Source organism: Barbus barbus (genome assembly GCF_936440315.1).
Source record: "Barbus barbus genome assembly, chromosome: 43".
NCBI lineage: Eukaryota > Metazoa > Chordata > Actinopteri > Cypriniformes > Cyprinidae > Barbus > Barbus barbus.
In genome coordinates this window covers 1,865,746-1,886,479 of record NC_136721.1, presented here as the reverse complement: position 1 = coordinate 1,886,479, position 20,734 = coordinate 1,865,746, and the positions used below count along the sequence as shown (strand labels likewise).

General features: G+C 38.4%; 1 protein-coding gene across 1 annotated transcript in view; it reads right to left on the bottom strand.

Annotated features, from left to right (window-relative positions):
* LOC306862924 (follistatin-related protein 4-like) overlaps nt 1-20,734 on the bottom strand; it is a 181,537-nt gene that overhangs the window by 110,820 nt on the left and 49,983 nt on the right. Inside the window, exon 4 of the mRNA XM_079406030.1 lies at nt 11,265-11,492. Within this exon, the coding sequence (XP_079262156.1) occupies nt 11,265-11,492 (228 nt within the window). The remainder of the gene's footprint in view (nt 1-11,264; nt 11,493-20,734) is intronic.

Here is a 20,734-nt window from a genome sequence, read left to right as displayed (position 1 = left end):
AATGAATAACTGAATGATTCTCTCAAGAGTGCCTTGCCTACTAACGTTTTTAGTTTCATATTTAGATGATCATTAAAAATAAAATCATATTTCAATATTCACTTTTTTTCTTTGTTGAATCAAAATATATCTTTCTAAAGCTACTTTCTTTGTCATTGTCTGTTCTATGCTTTTCTCATTTAACACAATAATGACTTAAAATATATAAAAGTGTATAATTTCTCAGCCAAAATTGATATGCAATTAACTGAATTAATTGATCACTGCATCATGTAATCATTTTAATAGCTTGACATTTTTTTTTTTTTACAAAACCATTTCATTTAGATGTTTATTTAGATAAAAAAAAATTCAGTGTAGGACAGAAATATTACAAATGAGATGTTCCTCATAAAACAGAGGAAAAAGCTCAGATTTGCCAAAATAAGTTCTTTAACCAGACGTCATAGATTAGTCATTAGAATTTTTTTCTAATGCTGCTATTTATACCTCTAGACTACTTTTGGATGACAACTAGTGACTCACTCACTGTGTCTAAGGTCTTGTGGGAGAACATTTCAATCACTTAATAAGACATAGAGGAGAACTTGATGACAGAGGAACATCTGAGCAACACAATGTTCCTCACAGACCTATGACATTCAGTGGCATACTGGTTAGGGAGGTTTCAATGGTGGTTAAAGATTAATGTAAAAACAAATCCCAAAAGTTACAATTTCCCCTTTCCGGTTAAAAATAGCATTTTAATTTCACCGTTCAAAATTGTAATTTAGCGTTTCAAATTAAATAGCCCGGGACGGAAGTATTAGAGCTTATTTGGGTGAAAGCCATCACTTGAAACCCCAGACCAATACGTCATGAGTGAGAGGCATAGAGAGAGATAAACGCATTATACAAGGACTGTCAAAGTCTCTAAAGCGGATGTGAGGATGCGCTTTCAGAGGAGATTAGTTTGTTTTGGAGCTGATTGTTGAAAGCGACATTCTGAACTGAGCATGCTCTGTTTGGCCCTTTAGGCTCGGCCTTCTCTATGCAAGCAACTAAAGCCTTCAAGCCTCAAATGATGCTAATATACAACAAAGCCTGATATAAAACAGTTGTCCTAATTTGTCCTTTTGATTTATATGCAAATTCGTCACATGCAGTTTCCCTTACTAATTAGGTCAGAATACACAAGTGTGCCAAGCGGTAACATCAGTGACTCGAGAGTTTTCCAAGTAGGCGGAACAGACACGAGCTGATATTTGACACCAACAGCATTTCTGCTGCACAGGAAAAAATCTAAATTAGCTGGTTTTATTCAAGTCAAAATATAATTTAACATCACTGAACTGACCTACATACATCAATTTATGGGTTAAATTTAATTAGCGCTTCTTGATTTCATGACATAACGTGTATAAACTACCAGTAAACATCTCAGCTATGTGAACAAGTACTGGATTAACAATATCAATTTGAAAAAGATTTCTAAATCTTTTTGTTTAAGCTTGTTTTCTATTGATGCTCAAATATTTCTGTAGCACCTGCCATCCAATAATTGCAATAAGCGTTATGCTTCGTTACTTTTAACATGAAACAATGTCTCAGCTTTCAAAATGTGTCAATTTTATCACAAAATACAAACAATAAATGTGGTTTTGTCACTATTTAATGTGTTGTGACAGATTGCTGTAGACATCTCAGTTCAAGCAGCACTTGAACTAATCATCTCTTCTCTAATCCCCTAAATTATATATGCAGCGGATTCAGGCATTTATCTTTTAACAGCAGGCAAAGATATAGTGAGAGATACTGTCCCACCCACCACACTACTGCTGTTAAACTCCACAAATGATTTAAAGAGTATCATAAAAGTAGTTCAACACTTCGTGTTCTGTATTGCAAGTCTCCTGATGCATAAAATAGTGAGGAAGAGGTCTAAACGTGAGTGATTGCCTTCCGTTCTGCTCTGCTTGTACAATTGACAATACACCTGCACTCAGCACCATTTATGGAGAAAAAGGCACATGCACTTAAATTTAATTGGATTGTTGTCATTTGAAATTGTAATATGCATAAATATGATAATGTGCAGCTTTCTTGAAAACATTAATCGTAAGCAACAGCAACGCTCATCTTAGCAAGCACTGCTGCTAAAAGTCAATGTGGGTACTCTAGTGCATACATATGCATCACATTTGAGTTTCTCGAGTCTCTCAATGGAGAGTGATGTTTATGAGGCAAGGGACTTATGCAGGAACAGGGGACATTTATAAGTAGAACATGGCATCCATTTCAAATAGCAAATACTTTAATGTAATGAGTCTCATGGGAGCAATAAAGTTAATGAAGTGGCCATGTGACCTGTTTATTCATCATTGTTAAAGAAGGATAGAGATGCTTATAAAAACAAAAACAAACCGAAGTTTAGCATGCACTGCACCTGAATATTACTTAAAAGAAAAAAGCTGGAAAAATCAGCACAACATGCTATCTCATATATTTACTGAAGGAAGACTATATGCTGTTTGATGGTCGTGTTGAAGTGCCCCTGTTATAATTTTTTTTGGATTTTATTTTCATAGTGTGCAATATAGCTGTTTGTGAATGCAAAATATCTGCAAAGTGTCAAAGATCAAAGTGTACGACAAATGGAGATTTCTGTTGATATGTGTAAGCTGTAACCCTCTCAAATAGCAAATACTTCAGAGAGACCGGATCCTACAATTAAACATTTTAGACACTGTGGGAACAGAGGTGATGCTGCAATTTATATTATGAGAAAATTGTAGAAAAAATAAATAAAATTATTTGACTTTTGATGCACATAAACCTATTGTAGGAGACCTCCAAAGGAAAATAGGAACCTTTAAAATAGCATAATAATGCAATTTAATGTCTAGATTACAATATAAAACCATCTGATTAAAATTAAATAAAAACACAATACAAAGTGGTGCATATGTATAGGCCATGCACACACTGAAAAGTTTCAGGAGTGACAACCACATTTAAATTCGCAAGTGAATCCCCTAAATTACAGTTTTGTGTGTGTACTGAACAGAACTCACTCTTGAAACGGCAACGTTTTGCCATCTTGCACATTTGGTATCCGCTATTTTTGACCAAAGTATTACAGCAACCAAAGACTCATTATATTCAGTGATTTTAACTAAATCACAGTCAACAGAGCTGGCATGTTTTGCTTATATTTGCAGTGGTGGAGCTAGAGTGGCCAAGGCTAATTCAGGGGGTCCATAGACCATGACAGAAAAACAGTGTATAACTCCAACCTGGCATAAAAAAAGCATGAATAAATCCTACAATTGCTGATTACTTCACATTACCACACATATACATTCCTACCACAACTTCAAATGTTAGTCTATTGAAACTTATTTTCCTTAATTCTATCACCTCATTAACCAGTGGTTGTAGGAGCCTGGAGTGAGAATTATTCATGAATAATTAACAAGCCTGTGATTAACACTACCAGTCAAAAGTTTTACGAAAGTAAGATTTTTTATGTTTTTTAATTCTCTTCTGCTCACCAAGCCTACATTTATTTGATCCAAAATACAGTAAAATCAGTAATATTGTGAAATATTTTTACTATTTAAAATAACTGCTTTCTATTTGAATATATTTTAAAATTTAATTTATTCCTGTGATTTCAAAGCTGAATTTTTAGCTCAAAAAAACATTTATTATTATTATTATTATTATTATTGAAAACAGTTGAGTAGAATTGTTTCAGGTTTCTTTGAGTAATAGAAAGTTCAGAAGAAGAGCATTTATCTGAAATATAAATTGTGTAACATTATAAATGCCTTTATCATCACTTTTGATCTATTTAAATCATGCTAGCTAAATAAAAGTATTAATTTCTATAATACCCCCCCCCCCCCCCAAAAAAAAATAAAATAAAAAATATATATATATATATATATATATATATATATATTATACTGACTCCAAGCTTATTTCAACTTATTTCAGATAAATGCTAATCTTTTGATCTTTGTATTCATTAAAATAATCCTGAAAAAAAAAATTCTCAACTGTTTTAAATATTTATAATAATAATGATAAAAAATGTTTCTATTGAGTAGCAAATAAGTATATTAGAATGATTTCTGAAGGATAATGTGACACTGAAGACTGCAGTAATGATGCTGAAAATTTAGATTTGATCACAGGAATAAATTAAATTTTAAAATATATTCAAATAAAGTTATTTTAAATAGTAAACATATTTCACAATATTACTGCTTTTGCTGCATTTTGGATCAAATAAATGCAGGCTTGGTGAGCAGAAGAGAATGCTTTAAAAACATTAAAAATCTTATTGTTCAAAAACTTTTGACTGGTAATGTACATTTTAGTTTTTCTAATTTTTTCTAAACTAAACTATACAGTGAACTCTATTGTAAACTAACAATTGGTTTGTATATAAGTTCTTAACCAATCGTTGATGTAAAAGTGCGGGGTGAGAGTCCAAGGCCAATGAGAAGAAACCGATATTGGTAAGCTTTGCCCCCAAAAGCAAACCTCAGGGACTTCATGTGAGTGGGAAGGATGGAGACGTGGAAGTATGCGTCTTTTAGATCTAACGTGACAAACCAGTCCTCGGACTTGATCTGAGATACTTACCTGTTTGAGTTTTGAGCAACTTGAACTTCAATCTGCTGACTGAGCGGTTCAACTGACGCAGATCTAAAATGGGACGCAATCCTCCATCCTTCTTGGGAACTATGAGGTACCGGCTGGAGAACCTGGACTCTTTCGTGTGGAGGGACCACCTCGATGGCCTCCATCCTCAAGAGAGTACTCTAACTTCTCGTTCCATTACCAGAGCCTGCTCAGGGCCCACCAGAGTGGGATTCACCCCGTTGAATTGAGGCAGAGGAGAACCAAACTGGATTCTGTAGCCTTTCTCTACAGTATGCAGGACACATGGAGACACATTTGGCAGTAGTTTCCATGCAGCCAAATAGTCTACTAAGGGAACCAGTCTCTCGAGACTGGCCTTTAGTGTACCCAGAGGGGCTAGCTCGGTGTCCTGGAACAGCACATCGGCAGGAGACGGCCGAACTAGCTGCTCTAGAGACCCCCGAAGGGGTGGCGAGCATCTGGTCGGAAGAAACTGAGATGTGTGCTCGCTGGAGATCGATGTGCCCTTGAACACCGTACGTGGCAGGGTTGGCAGACTGATCTCCCGAGGGCACTGAGGAGAGATGGGCACCATGTACCGTGGTGTACGCCGATTTTCCCCAGAGGGGCCTGCCCTCATGAGTCCATGGACCATAGCATCAGGACTACCTCAGCTGAGATGACGGTCCTCAGACCCGCATCATTTATAGGAAGACTAGACTGATAGAACCAGAGCATGCTCAGGCAGGACCCAATGAGACACACTTAGCAGGGGCTCCCTCACCTCCGGGTGCCTACTAAGGGAACCAGTCTCTCGAGGCTGGCCTCTGGTGTACTTAGAGCTGCTAGCTCGGTGCCCTGAAGCGGAAGACCAGCAGGGGACGGCCGCTCTAGCTGATCTAAAGACCCCCAAAGGGGTGGTGAGCCTCTCAGTTCCGCTACGTTTCCGGGCGGAAGTAACTGAGAGAAGCACTCGCTGGAGACCGCTTCGCCCTGGAACACTGGCAGGGTTAACAGACCGATCTCCAGAGGGCACTGAGGACAGACGGGCACCGTGTAATGTGATGTACGCCGCTCTTCCCCAGAGGGGCCAGCCCTCAGAAGTCCTGGGTCATAGGCAGCAGGACGTTTTAGCCAAAGACTATCCAGCGAGAATGACGATCCGCAGATCCGCCTTCTGCTAGAAGCCTTTGGCCTGGGAGCGCAACTCTGACTCCAATATTATGGGGAGTATGAGAAGTGATGCTCCCTAAATGAGGAGCTGGAACACGGTTGGGGCTGCTCCGCCCAGGTGGAGGTGGAGATAGGGTGAACCCGTCTCCAAACCGTCCGCCAGATCCATGCTGCGATCCCCGCGATCTCACTCGCCGCCATGCCTCAGCAGTGGCGGACCAGAACTGCGAGATCTTACGGTGGGGAAAAGTACAATCAGCCCTTTATCTTTAGAGCTGACAGCGCAAATATAATGATGTCATCATTCATAATATGCTTGTGCAAACACTGCAGCTTTACAAAGTTCATCGACGTCCTTCACGTCTACCTCCTCGGAGGAAGACAGGCGGAGCGTTGAGCCCTCTCTCTGGGGGGAAGAAACTGCAGGGCGGGCTTCCGAACACAGAGAGCGGGCACTGGATCTGATGGGAAAGGAAGAAGATAGGGGCTCGCCCGTCTTCATTCCCTCCACCAGATCCATGTGCGATTCCCACAAGCGCAGCCGGCGCTCCGCCTTTTTTTCTTGTTCTTCGGCAAAAGCGGGACCGGCACCGCGAGGAACGCTAGTGAAAGCTCACTCCTCAAAGAGAGCCTTCCGAGAGCAAGCAGACGCAGTGACAAACGCTCAATAAAGCGGGCAGTCAGCTCCCTCGAGAGCTGACTATGCGTGCTCTGCTCTCAAGCAGACCACACACGGACTGTGTGTATCCCCAGCAGTGATATAACGTTTGCATGGAGGAACATACAGCCTGTAATGCAATCTGCTCTCGCCCAAGTGCTTGCACACATTGTGGAGCTTATTTCAAGTGATTGTGCTTAGAGACAAACAACACTAAATAAGACTCACAACACAGATCGACAGACACACACACAGTGTGCTGAATGACAAGAAGCTGATGCCGGCTCTGCCGCACGTGCTTTTATGCTTCCTGGTCGATTACGTCACCCGCCTGTGACGTCTTGCCCTTCCATTGGACAGATTACACATGTGATTCAGAACGCGGTCACGTTGGAGGCATTCCCCTAGCGTTTTCGATGCAGCTCGAGTTCCTGAAGGGGAACTTATGAATATTCATAGGAACAATTTTAATATATTATAATATTTACTCATTTGTGGTTATAGCTTTTAAGAGTATGATAATTTATAAAACACAGTGAACATCCACTTGCATCCACTTAAATTACAATGGATTATATTTCTCATAGATGAATGTGTAATATGGCACATTTGCTTTGAAATATTTTTCATTGTAATATCAATTTAATTATTTTGATGGTACTCTTTAGACAGCTGTTGATAAGTAACTCTGCAACTACATGTCAACTAGCAGTCATTGGAGTAAATGCTAACACTTTATTTTGATGGTTCCACAATAGACAAACTGACTATAAGTAACTTTGCAAGTACGTCAACATTCTACCTACCCTAACCTTAACCTAAGCCTACTAATACTCTAATAAGTGTTAGCTGACATGTAGTTGCAAAGTTGCTTATAGTCAATAGAATAAGCGGACCATCAAAATAAAATGTAACCTAACATATAAACATTGCATTTGTTGAGTTGAAATGATTAACTAGCTCACATCAAAATTAATAGTAGCCTCACAGGGAACACTCAAATAACACTCCACACCTAACCACTTACAAGATGTCGTAAGATACTTTGCAGATCTTAAATTAACAATGTCAAGATATATAGTGCATTATAAATGTAAAAGTAGATTTAATATGGTGTTCATTGTGTGTTATAAATAATCATAATTTTTAAAAGTTCTAACCACAAATGCGTAAGCATTATAATGTATTATAATTGTTGTTATGATTATTTATAAGATGATATAACATATTATACGTTTTTTTTATAATGCATTATGCATTAAATATAATGCCGTAAGAATACCCTTATAATGCATTAGAAATATGGGCTTTATAGCAAGTGTTACCACAATGTTACACTGGATCTGGACTAGCTTCGAGATCTGTAAAAAAGTACTCAGGGAATGTCTTGAGTGAACACAATGCTGATTCTGTAGTTCACTGTGACAGCATTTATGTTGTGAATGTACATGTGACTTCATACATCTGAAAAACAAGTCTCCACGAGCTGAGGGTGATCATTAGGAGTTCTGTCACTGACATTGCAAAAACACCTCCCAGCATCCCTCCACCCACCAGAGATTAATTTGTACACCTTTTGGTGTTTTGATGGTGGACACGCTCAGCTGCAGAGGCGTCCCTCTGCGCGCCAGGCATCAGTCAAATGCTCTCACGCTTTATTGTGGCAGTGCAGCGGCCTGCAGAGATGAAAGACGCCTCTCCAATGCAGTTTGCTGTTGCTGCTGTTTTTATGTTGTAAGAGAGAGTGTTGGGATCAAAGTTGAGTTGAACAGTGACCCGAGGAGGCGTCTGTATGTTTAATCACAAGCGTGAACAGAGAGAAGGATGTCCTGTTCACAAGCATCAGTACGGCCTTTAAAGATGCCTAATTACAAGATTATGAAGGCTCCGGTTCCACATATAATAAAATTCTTTATACGGTTTAAAACGGTTAGTTCTGGATTCTTATTGGTCAACAGCTGTGTTTTATTCACATTAAAGCATGGCTATGACCGCTTGACCTAACAGTTCTTTGTATCAAAGTGAAAGTTGGTCATTTTTATCCTGTCTATTTTCTTGGTCAATGTCTCTTTGCTTTGTTCTGTTTGTTGTTGTAGGCTATTTGACTCTTTCAAATGACTCAAAAGTTGTGGTGATGTAATGCGGTCAAGAGCTGGAAGTACTTCATAGCCATCAACACCACCGCAAAACCAAAAATCCCCATGAACTAAAGAACAGAAGTTCCCATAGGAAAGAATAACCCACAAATAAGATTTCTTTAATATTTTGATTGTTTCTCCAGACAGAGCAAACAATGTCCAAATGAACAAATGGAGAATCTCAGATGTTTCCCTGATAATCTCACCTGTTAGATCTCAACAATGTCTCAAACTTTGTTCAGATTTGTCAAGATACCAACATCTGCAATCATAGGTCAGAGATCTGAATGTGATCAAACTCTCCAAAAACAATCTGAAGTGCTATTAAATCATTTTATGTCAGTCACACTTTAGTTTGGGGACCAATTCTGATTATTAACTATGATTTTTCCCTCAATAAACTCCTAATTTGCTGTTATAATATATATATATGCTCATGCAGAATAAGACATTAATATGTGCTTTATAAGTACTAATAAACAGCCAATATGCTAGTAATATGCATGCAAATATGCAACTAGTTAATAGTGAGAATTGATCGATAAAATAAAGTGTTATATGCATCTGAAGACTTCAAAATTGAATGAAATATACAAATAAAAGTATAAAAACTGAAAACTACTGAGATGTAACTGAGAGCTCTCTTAATCTCCTGAGCTGTGAGCTATAAATGTGACTGTGGCTGCGTATGAGCAGAAAAACTGTATTTAACCTTCAGAATTAAAAATCACCATAAAACCAAGTCCTGACACATGGCATGATGTGTATGTATAAATTCCTGCACAAACATACACGTAAGAAGTTCCTTGCGAACTCCCTGCTCTCTGTAAACTGGATTAAAGGTGCAGTTTGTCAACGTTATTCTTTCCCTTTTTGATGTGAAATACTTTACAGCTCAAACGACTGGATCTCTTCAGACCGCACGCCTCAGTTGTGCACAAAGGCACTGCGCTTTATTATTATTTATGAGGTGGAACATTGTCAAGTGCTTCTTGTGCTTTAGAATGACCTTCATTTAGTTCGAGGCCATAAACCTTGACCGTCTTATCACGAAGCAGACTCCCTACACGACACCACTACAGATCACAAACTGTAGCTTATGGATACAACTCACATCTTATGTGCTGTCTAGAGATGAGCACCTGACATAAATATGCTTTGTTATATTGGCTAAACACAGCAGTGCTGAGTTCATATGTTAAATCATTATGAACATGGCTTGTATTTTGTCTTGATTTCCAGCACAAACATCCTGAAAATTAGACTTTTGGGCATGATCACCAAAAAAGTGAAAATTGTGTCATTATTTACTCTCCCTCAAACTTGTATGAGCTATTGACTTCTATAGTTTTATATATATATATATATATATATATATATATATATATATATATATATATATATATATATATATATATATATATATATATATATATACCATGAAAGTCAATGGCTACCAACATTCTTCAAAATATCTTCTTTTGCGAAACAGGAAATTCAAACAAGTTTGGAACATCTTGAGGGTGATCAAATAATGACATAATTTTCATTTTTGGGTAAACTATCCCTTTAACCTTCTGGCACGACTGATCCTTGCACACAGCATTTTGTTTACCTTTGTTTAAATTCACTATATAAGCCAAAGATGTTACGAATGTTGAGGAATGATGCATCTTTTGAAAGGTCTATGTGTTAAGCATCAGCATCTGGTCTCGGTTTCATTATAAACATGCTTCAGCAATAGTAATATAGTAATATGGGTTGGAAATACAAATAAAAATCAAAACTTCAAGACTTAATGCCTTCATTATAAAACAGCGATCGTGAGATTAATCCAATCCGTCACACTTAAATTGTTAAAGCATATATTTAAGCATGTTGAAGCATAGAATTGATGAAATATTGATATATTATCCACTGTTTAAATCAGATTTGCCTGAATGATCTGCAACTCAACCTGAGAATTCAATCTTCGGTGGAATGACATAGTTCTGCGCGCACACACACACACACAGTTTTTTAGGACACTCAGTGGTCGAAAATATATGTCGAAAATATGTCACTGGTAGCTGTGCAATTTCTCTATAAGATATATTGACATAATTAACAAAATAAATTAACATAATCTAATGTTTTCAAACGAATAAAACAAATAAATGACAGGGGTATCTATAAACGCCATTTATCAGTGAATTCAATACTACAAAAACCTGTATCCAATTATTGGAGAAGTGCTTAAGTATCAGTAAAATATCGGTAAAACCGATTATCGGTTGATTTCAAGTGTAAGGCTTCCAGTGTCATCTTCCAGTTTTATCTACAAAACAGCTTGTTAAATTGCTTAATATAGCAAACTGATATTTCTTATATTATAATAATAATAATGCACTGTCATAATTATAAACACACTGTTTTGTAGTACAAACTGTTTACAGCACTTTGTTGTTGTTTAAGATACCTATAGCGGCTAATGAATCAGCGGTTTTGCACATTCACAGAGAATAGCTTACTTCCACATTGCAAATTAAGGACTCTTTAAAATAATCTCCTGAAAAATATCTTTGGAGAAGCAGCAGATGCACTGACCGTCAGTACATACAACACACACAAGCACTGGACACTTGTGTTTGCAGCGCTACATAGAGGAACATGCATCTCACCTTTGAAAAAACAGTCTTTGCTGTGGACCACATAGATTCTCCTCCGCTGCAGGCAAGCGGTGCGGTAAAGCTCGCAGTGGTTCTCATAAAAACGTCCATCAGAGCCACACACGGGCACAAACGAAGTGTGGCAGTTTTTCTGGCACACACACTCGGCACGGCCCGTTACTTCCCTGACCACACACTCCCGACCCCGGCCACAGTACGTCCTCCTGCATGGACCCTCATCTGCAGAGAGAAAAGACTAAACATTAAAAACATCAATTTGTGCGCGATTCATCAGTCTGTGAAACAACGTCATCAATCCCTGTTTGCTTTCATAAACCTGTCATACAGCATGCTGCAGTTTTGACAACAAAACCTGGAAGACTATTTCCCCATGCACTGTAAAAAAAGAAAAAAGAAAAAACAAATAACAAAAAAGATAATGATTTTAATGGGAAAAGACTGTACAACTGCTATGGTAAAAACCTGTTAATTGTTTAAGAGTAAATTCCCTTATTATATTGTAAGAGATTCAACCTTACAACCGTACATAGATTCAACATTACATTCAACCTTACATTTTTTTTTTCCTTTCCTTTTTCTTAAAAACATATTAACAAACTGTGCTACAATAATGTGAACAACATGTATGTTTGTAATTTTGAGAAAATTATGCATATGTGTGGTTAGTAAAAAAAAAAAAAATTGTATTTTTTAAGTCACTGAAATAAGGCCATGAACCACATACTAAATATCTGTTCATATTATATTAGTAAATACACATTTTTTTACTATAAATTTAAGTTTTATCAGTAAAACCTTACATGTTGCTACTGTATTTGTACAGTAAAGTTCTGGCAACCACAGCTGCTGTTTTTACTGTAAATTTCACAGTTTATATTACAGTGTGTCCAAGTTATATTTACCATAAAGCTTATTTTGCTCATGAATTGAAAAATATAAAATGTCCATAGAAAAAATCTGAAGGCTAATTAGTCTTCTGGATTTTGGATTTCACGGCTGCATCACTGTATAGAGACACTCTTCATCAAAAAACAACAATTCAAATCCCCTCACATTTTTCTCTGAATATCCTCTTTTGATCTCACATTATGAAATGAAACCTGTAAACAATGAGTTGCTATCTGCTCTACCATGAATGTCATTAAACAAAGACAGAACAGAATGTTTGTAATGCAGTTTGGACACACTTTGGTTCACTCTATCCCAGATAGTAAGTAAAGTTTCTTAGCCAAGTGTAAATTCTTGCTCCCCGATGATTCCCCCAGTTGGCAGTGGAAAAGCTGCTGAGGTCTGGATGCTCTTTCCAGAGCCGCAGGAGCGCAATAGGGGAAAACTCCTGCTGGAGTCATGCGCTGGATTTTGGGCTAGTGCATTGTCCATGCCAGTTTTAGTACTTTCTTCAGGCGACAGCTGGTAGGCAGGGAATGATTCCCAACCTGACCACTGACTGAGAGCAATGGAGTGGCATCAAACTCAGATCGCTGTCTCCTACTTTGTATTCTACTATTCAGTATAATATATGGGCATCACAACAGTGCGCACCATCGGGCAGGATAATGTGTTGACTGGTACAGATTACATGGCACCAAGCAAAAAAGCTGCTCTGCAAACTGTTGAGATCTCGTGACTCAGGTAACATCACTACATGATAGTATGTCATATAAGAGCACTTTGGAATTTCCAGCAAAAATAACTATACTTTTGGTCATATAGCTGCATTTTTAAAATAGTAGATGGATGCTGCTGTGACGTGCAGCAAGGGGTCATTTGGGTTAAAAACATATAAATACTCAGTATATATCAAGCGATTTGGAACATACAATGCAATAGTAATAAAAACACGTGTGTTGCAACATTATCCAATATAGTCAAACTCAGCACTGCATCATATTTTACTTTCAGTATCTCTGAAAAGCCAGCTTCAAACTGTCTTGTCAGTGAATCCAGAGTAAAGCATACAAACAAACAGTGTTTCACTGATGTGATCTGGAGCTCTTTACTGTGTCTACACTGGACACGAGCAGCACAACACGACTAAAGACAACAGAACCCATTTTAATCAGCGATTCTGTCTATGCTGGATATGGCACAGATTGACACAACAAATCCCTGACAGTAAACTGATGTATCGTTCTGCTTCTGATGTACTCCAGGTGCTCACGCTGACATGAAAGAGAAATGGATTTGTGACACGATGCGACACAACAACACTCGCGTCTGATGTAGATGCGGTCTTAAAGAGGGCAGTTCAAAGGCTCTCCTCGGCTCCTCGGAGGATCTCTGGGGTTTTGTTAATGAAGTAATCCTGTGTTTACATCTCTTTAGTATTTGCTCTCCTCCTACTACAAGTGTGAATCAGTGGCCGGGGCTAAAGAGGCAATAATGTAGAGGCAGCTGTTGATTTTCTTCTGCAGAGGTGGTCTTTTGTCGCAGTATGATGTCATAAAGTGACAAATTCTGAAACAACATTTTTTTTAGCTTGGTTTTAATAAAAGCTGTTTTTTTTTAAATATTGAGTTTTGAAACCTACAGGATGTTTTTACTGACCTGTTTCGTGTCAAAAGATCAAGGTAAATTTGATTTCTCAGTTCATGAACCCTTTAAAGCTTACTGAACTGTTGGATATATACAAACTTTCTTTTTTGGCAAGCTCATTTAATAAATAAAATAAAATAAAAAATTGTGTTTCACTTTATTTTGATGGTCCCTTTAACACATTCTGTTGACTATAAGTAACATTGCACCTACATTTCTACTAACTCTCATTAGAGTGTCAGTATTGTATTAGTTGACTGGTAGGGTTAGGGTTAGAATAAGTTGATATGTACTTGCAAAGTTACTTACAGTCAGTAGAAGGTCTGTTGGGAGACCATCACAATAAAGAGTTAGCAGATATGAAGCAGACAGTCTACTAATACTCTAATGAGATTTAGTTGACATGTAGTTGCAACATTACTTAGTATCAACAGAATGTTCAAAGGGGACCATCAAAATAAAGTGTTACCAAAAATGATTCTTATAGCATGTGTAATTCAAACAATAGGTATCCAGATAGCAAGTTAATTGAGTTTTCTTCACTCTATTCACAAAATCAGCTAACAATCTCAAAATTCACGGTTTTATTCATGGTTTGAAATGAAGAATGACACACCTGCACAAAAACTGCCCACATCTCCCAACGACCGGGCGCTCTGTCTGTCTCCAGCCGACGTAAGGAAGACCCTATCTAGGATTAACCCACGCAAGGCTCCGGGAGCTGACAACATACCTGGCCGTGTTCTGAGAGACTGTGCTGCACAGCTGACAGATGTCCTAACAGATATCTTCAACACCTCGCTGAGCCAGGCAGTCATCCCCACGTGTTTCAAATCCACAACAATCATACCGGTACCAAAGAAATCACCTGTGTCCTGTCTAAATGACTACTGTCCCATAGCACTGACTCCAATCATGATGAAGTGCTTTGAGAGGTTAGTCATGCACAACATCAAAACCAGCCTCCCCAACACACTCGACCCTCTCCAGTTTGCACACCGTCCAAACCGCTCTAGGGACAATGCAATTTCCTCCACCCTCCACCTGGCTCTTACCCACCTAGAAAATAAAGACTCCTATGTTAGAATGCTGTTCATTGACTTCAGCTCGGCATTCAACACAATAATCCCACAACAGCTCATAAATAAATTAAACCTGCTGGGCCTTAACGATTCCCTGTGTAATTGGATCCTGGACTTTCTAACCGGAAGACCTCAGTCAGTCCGTGTCGGCCACAACACCTCGAGCTCTACCACACTGAGCACAGGTGCCCCACAAGGCTGTGTGCTCAGCCTGCTGCTCTTCACACTGCTGACCCACGACTGCACTGCCAAGTTCAGCTCCAACCACATCATCAAGTTTGCTGATGACACAACAGTGGTAGGTCTCATCAGCAACAACGATGAAACGCACTACCGAGAGGAAGTGGCACAGCTGGCTGAATGGTGTGGCACTAACAAGCTGTCCCTCAATGTGGAGAAGACAAAGGAGGTTGTGATGGACTTCAGAAGAAACTCTGTTGACCACCCCCCACTGACCATCGACAGCTCGACTGTGGAGAGAGTCAGCAGCACTAAATTCCTGGGGGTGAATATCACAGAGGATCTCACCTGGACCACCAATACCATGTCACTCTCCAAAATTGCTCTTTTCGCCGGCTGAAAAGAGCAAGTCTCCCTCCACTCATCCTCACCACATTCTACAGAGGCACCATTGAGAGTGTGCTGACCAGCTGCATCACTGTCTGGTACGGGAACTGCAGTGCTGCTGACCGCAAGACCCTCCAGCAGACAGTGAACACAGCTGCAAAGATCATTGGTGCCCCTCTCCCCTCCATCCTGGACATTTTCCTTACACGATGCTCCAGCAAAACCAACAGCATCGTGAAGGACTCCACCCATCCCTCCCACAGTCTCTTCCAGCTCCTACCATCAGGAAGACGGTACCGGAGCATCAGAGCCCGCTCCGCCAGACCGCTCAACAGCTTTTTCCCCCAGGCTGTGAGAGCCCTGAACTCAAATCACCCCGCCCCCCTCTGAAACCCCATGCAAACCCCTACCTGCTGAAACATGGACCACCCCCCAACCTTACCACACCAAAGAAAAAACTGTATGGAACTTTTTTTGTGCAGTTCGAAGTGTGCTACACACAGGTGAGTGGGCCTGTACAAACCACCTGTAGTAACACACTCTCCTCTATGTGTACTAGACACTTTACACACACTGCTGCGTGTACACAATCCCACAAAAGACTCAGCAATATATGTATGTTTACATGCTCAGGCACTACAAATCATCCTGCTCTGTTCCCCAACCAGCTGCCTGACTCAAAATGTCTCTCTTTGCACATGTACAGTATTTGTGAAGCATTCGTATAGTTTGTATTTTTTATTTTCTATTTTTTAGTTTGTATAGGGTAAATACTTGTGTATATAGTATACTTATAGTTAAATCTGTCAGTAGGTTAGCTGTGTATATCATTGTTGTATGTCTGTATTTTTCGACATTTCAAGATTCAAGATGTTTTATTTGTCACATACACAATTATACAGAGTATAACCAGCAGTGAAATGTAGGTTTCGTTCCACTGTATGTCCCCACATGCAGCGGAATGACAATAAAGCTCAACTTGAACTTGAAAAAATGCAAGCCTTGGAACAGATGTTCTTTATGGCCTTTGTTCATTTTACACTTCTGTGATGTTTTCTCCATTAAACAAAAATACTGTACAAATAAACCACACAAACCACACATGACAGACAGGTTGATTGCATGGAGTTTTATATGGCAGTATGCTTCATCATCAGAATATCTAAAGAGGAGATTTGGTTTATTTGCTCTGTGAAACACTTTCTACACTTAGAATGCAAATGGACTTCATTCACGATACTACATCTGTTGATTTCATCTTATGTGTCGATTATGTTGAGTATTATTTGGTATTCAGAACAATGCTGAATTTACTCCGGTGTGACTCTCCAATTTCAACAGCTCTCATAAATATTAAATAAGATGACATGCTGCCAAAGTTAACTTTATTTTAAGGAAAACACATACACAGTCGTGCTTTCTGATTCTTGCACAATGACGCAAGCTATGAACTTTAATGCTCAGTGTTATGGGTTTTGAATGAGAATGGCTAACATTAATAACAAAATCTGATCAACAGGGCACAAAATACGTGCCTCCCCTCAAGATCCCAGCCTGTGTCATTTGGTTTACATCCATAAAGCAACGGCAGACACGAACACCCGGCCCAACATCGTGACCTTCTTCCTCCGTGTCAAGGTTGCAGACGATTACCGGATCATTTGTATTCCCTGAGCATTGAAGATTAGGCACTTAGCTGAGCTCTGCTTCTGTGAAAATGATTTTCTTTTCTTGGGACGCCTGCTGTCTGACCATCTCTTGCTTTCCCAGCTCTTTCTCTGCTCCAAGTTGAACAATCTTGTCCAAAACACAAATGCTCCTTTTACAGCACTATTAGCAATTCTGCAGAGACGTCGTCCTCTTTGCAATCATGGCATGCACTCGCTGACAATTCCCAACTGCCCTCTGCTCTGATTTACTTAAGAAGCTAAAGAGTTGATTTGTAATCCATTCAGTTTGGGCAATGAGACAATGGTGATACATGAGTCTTAAAGGTTCCACCGAAAGCTCTCAAACTCTGCCAAGCCGCTCAGCAGGCGAGCTAATGCGTTTGTTTATCACGACCATTCTTGGGACTGTTAAGAAGCTGCAAGCCATTGCTGGTCCGTCAGCAATCGCTCCAGGCCTGGAGGACAGATGCTTAAACATTTCATAAGAATCATCCGGGGAATCGCAGAGGGAATGTTTGCAAGTATTGTTCGTCAGCCGTGGATTGCCCTGGATCTGATCTCATTGACATCAAGTAAATGTGACTAATTGATTCCTTTCACAGGGAGTCGCGCAAACAAGAGACACAGTGGTGTAATCCCTGAAAGCTCTCATCATATGAACAACTTCCTCTCTGACATTAACCCCAGACCACCCTCCAACCTCCAGGGCACATGCATTGTAAAGTTCTTCCAGAAAGAAGTCGGCTTGTCAAATGATGAAATGCCATTCCTCCTCTGAATATTCTGTGAGGTAAACATGAAGAACCTTTAACATCCATGGAATCTTTCCACTGCACTAAAGGTTATTTATAGTGGAAACGTTCTTTAGATTATAAAAATGCTCCTCCCACTAAGAAAAAAATGCTTCTTTTCAGAACTCTTCACTGAAACTTTTAACAATGACCTTTCCCTCAATAAACTCCCAATTTATTAATAGTTAGTGAGGTAGTTGTTTAGTTTAGATATGGGGTGAATTAAGGGATATTCAATAGAATATGCTCATGAAGAATAAAGGGCTGTTCACAAAGAGTGCATCTTTGTGTCTAAAAAAAGGAGATGCTGCGCTCAGGAATGTTTTTTTTTTTTTTTTTTTTTTTTTTTTTTGTGGCGCAGAACACTTCCTCTGCCGTGCTGCCATCAAATAAAACATTTGCCATGCCAACTTGCTACTGTCAACAAAGGCTTGCAGTGCTTGCCCTGCCCCCAGGCTCTACTGATTACACTGTTTTGGAGCTGACATTAATGAGCAACACTGCATATAAAAGTTAAAATTATTTTAAAAACATGGTGCTCATGAGCGAGATGCTGCAGAAGACATGAGACATAAGCACAATATTCATACACATCCGTCTAGCACGTTTACATAGAAAAACAATGGAAAAGTAGTGCATTAATGGAAAAATGTGTTCTGTGTGAACAGACCCTAAGACATTAATGTGTGCTTAATGTGCTTAATGTGTGATAAGTGCTAATAAACAGCTAATATGCTAGTAATATGCACGCTATTCGGCAACAAGTTAATAGTGAGCACTGGTCCCTAAACTAAAGTGTTACCAAACATTCTTTAAGGGAAACCAAAATGTTTTTTCTATGGCATTGTTGTGAAAGTTCAATTTTGGAAATGTTATTTTTAGAGTGTAAACAACTATTCCCTTTAAACCAGTGGTTCTCAACCAGGGGGCCTCAGGATCAATTAAAAATATTTAAATCAATAAATGATTAATATAGTAATATTAAATTATTAAAATAAATATTAAATTATTCATATGTTAATATTATTGAATTCAATAAATAAGTATCTATAAAAAGTTTAAAAACAATCAGCTTTGATATAATTACAGAAGAAATACCTTAGCATACGTATATTGAGATGATGCTTCAAAATTGTGTTGGAAAAAAGAAGGGCCTTCAATTCAAATACTCAAAAATTCACAAATTTAATTCAAACCATTGATTCTGTCATCAAAGAAGCATCTAGTCACCTTAATTATCAATTAACTTTTATACATGAGAATTTTGTCTTAATGGGACAGGACACCTGAGAGTCACAGGACAGGGAAATGTGCATCTGGTTGTTTAAGTAATTATTTCTAATGAATAAATTATTATATGTAAAGTTCAGTAATTAATTGCATGCACAATTACTTGCATTTGTTTAGTGCCCGATTCGTTAAATGAAATAAGTAATTCTATGCTGTTGCGTTGACACATGCATTATGCCACACTTTTCTTCTCCATCATCTTTTCTTCTCCATCATCTTTCTTCACCAATACATATGTCTATTAACATCAGCTTCATCCCATCTGTGCTTTGAGGTATGAATGACATTTGTGGGTGTGGTGTGGATATTCTGGTCACATGACACTGCCCTCTCAAAGACACTGTGACAAATAAATAAAGAAAACTGATTTTTCTCGTCATCTAGTCTTCAGGGATATTGGATTTTTTTGTGAAGCAGATGAGTGTGATTGTTAGGCAGCATGTCATGGTTGAATCTCTTTCTGAGACCAGCCACAGCAAAATGGTGTTGACAGCGCAGGAGATATCTGAATATCAATGCAGCGGTTCTCCGAGCATGTGCTGCTTTAATTCTGCTATCCTCCAGTGTGCTTCTCTGTTAAAAGTACAAGAAGATCATTCATGTTTTTGAGATTTTTCCTTAAAACAAGAACTAACTTTTATTTTTAATTATTTAATTAATTGATAGTTTTTTTTTTTTATCAACTCACAAACCCACTGCAGTTCTTAAATTAAGCCCAGTCTGGGAAGCTCCAGTGTAATGTAATGTTTAATGCATTTTATGATGTTATGATTTTTTTCTCTTCGCTTTTTTCTATCAATATGGTTGGTATGTTTAATGATAAGTCTAAATCAAGTGAGATAAAAAAGTTACCTAAAAGTAATCTAAAAAGTAGTCAGAATACATTACCTAAAATTACCAACCTAGATTACTTTACTAACAGTTTTCATCATGTAATCTGTAATCAGTAACAGAGAACAATTTGTAAGTAACCTAGCCAGTTCCATTTCTGAACACACAGGATAAGTATAAGACATGTTTGTACAATATTTGCCTTCATATTTCATGTATCATTTCTGCAAAAATATTTAACAAGTGAATTTTTTTTACATACTTTGAAATAATCAAAATTGTTATCATGAATTGGCCAAATGTTCTAATTTTTTAATTAAATTTTTTTCTGGCATGCAACAGTTACAAATTGTCATGAGAGTGTGTCTGTTCATCTATCAGTTCTTCAAACAGACAGACAGATTTACAATGTCTTGATGCTTTTAGTCTTTTCTTGTTTTTACAGTGCCATTAGTCTCATCATTCATGTGTCATGAATAATCTGATCTTTCACTGACAACCGTGACGCATGACTTCCTCACCAATCAGAGAACATAATGAAATAAAGAACAACAGAAGATAAAGTAAGAGGCATTTCTGAGAGCCCATGCCATTCACACAGTACTTCCAAGAAGTCCGTTCTACTAAATGTCCCGGATAAAATATGGCTTCCAAATGAAGCAAGGTCACGGTGAATGTCAGAAAGAATGATGAGC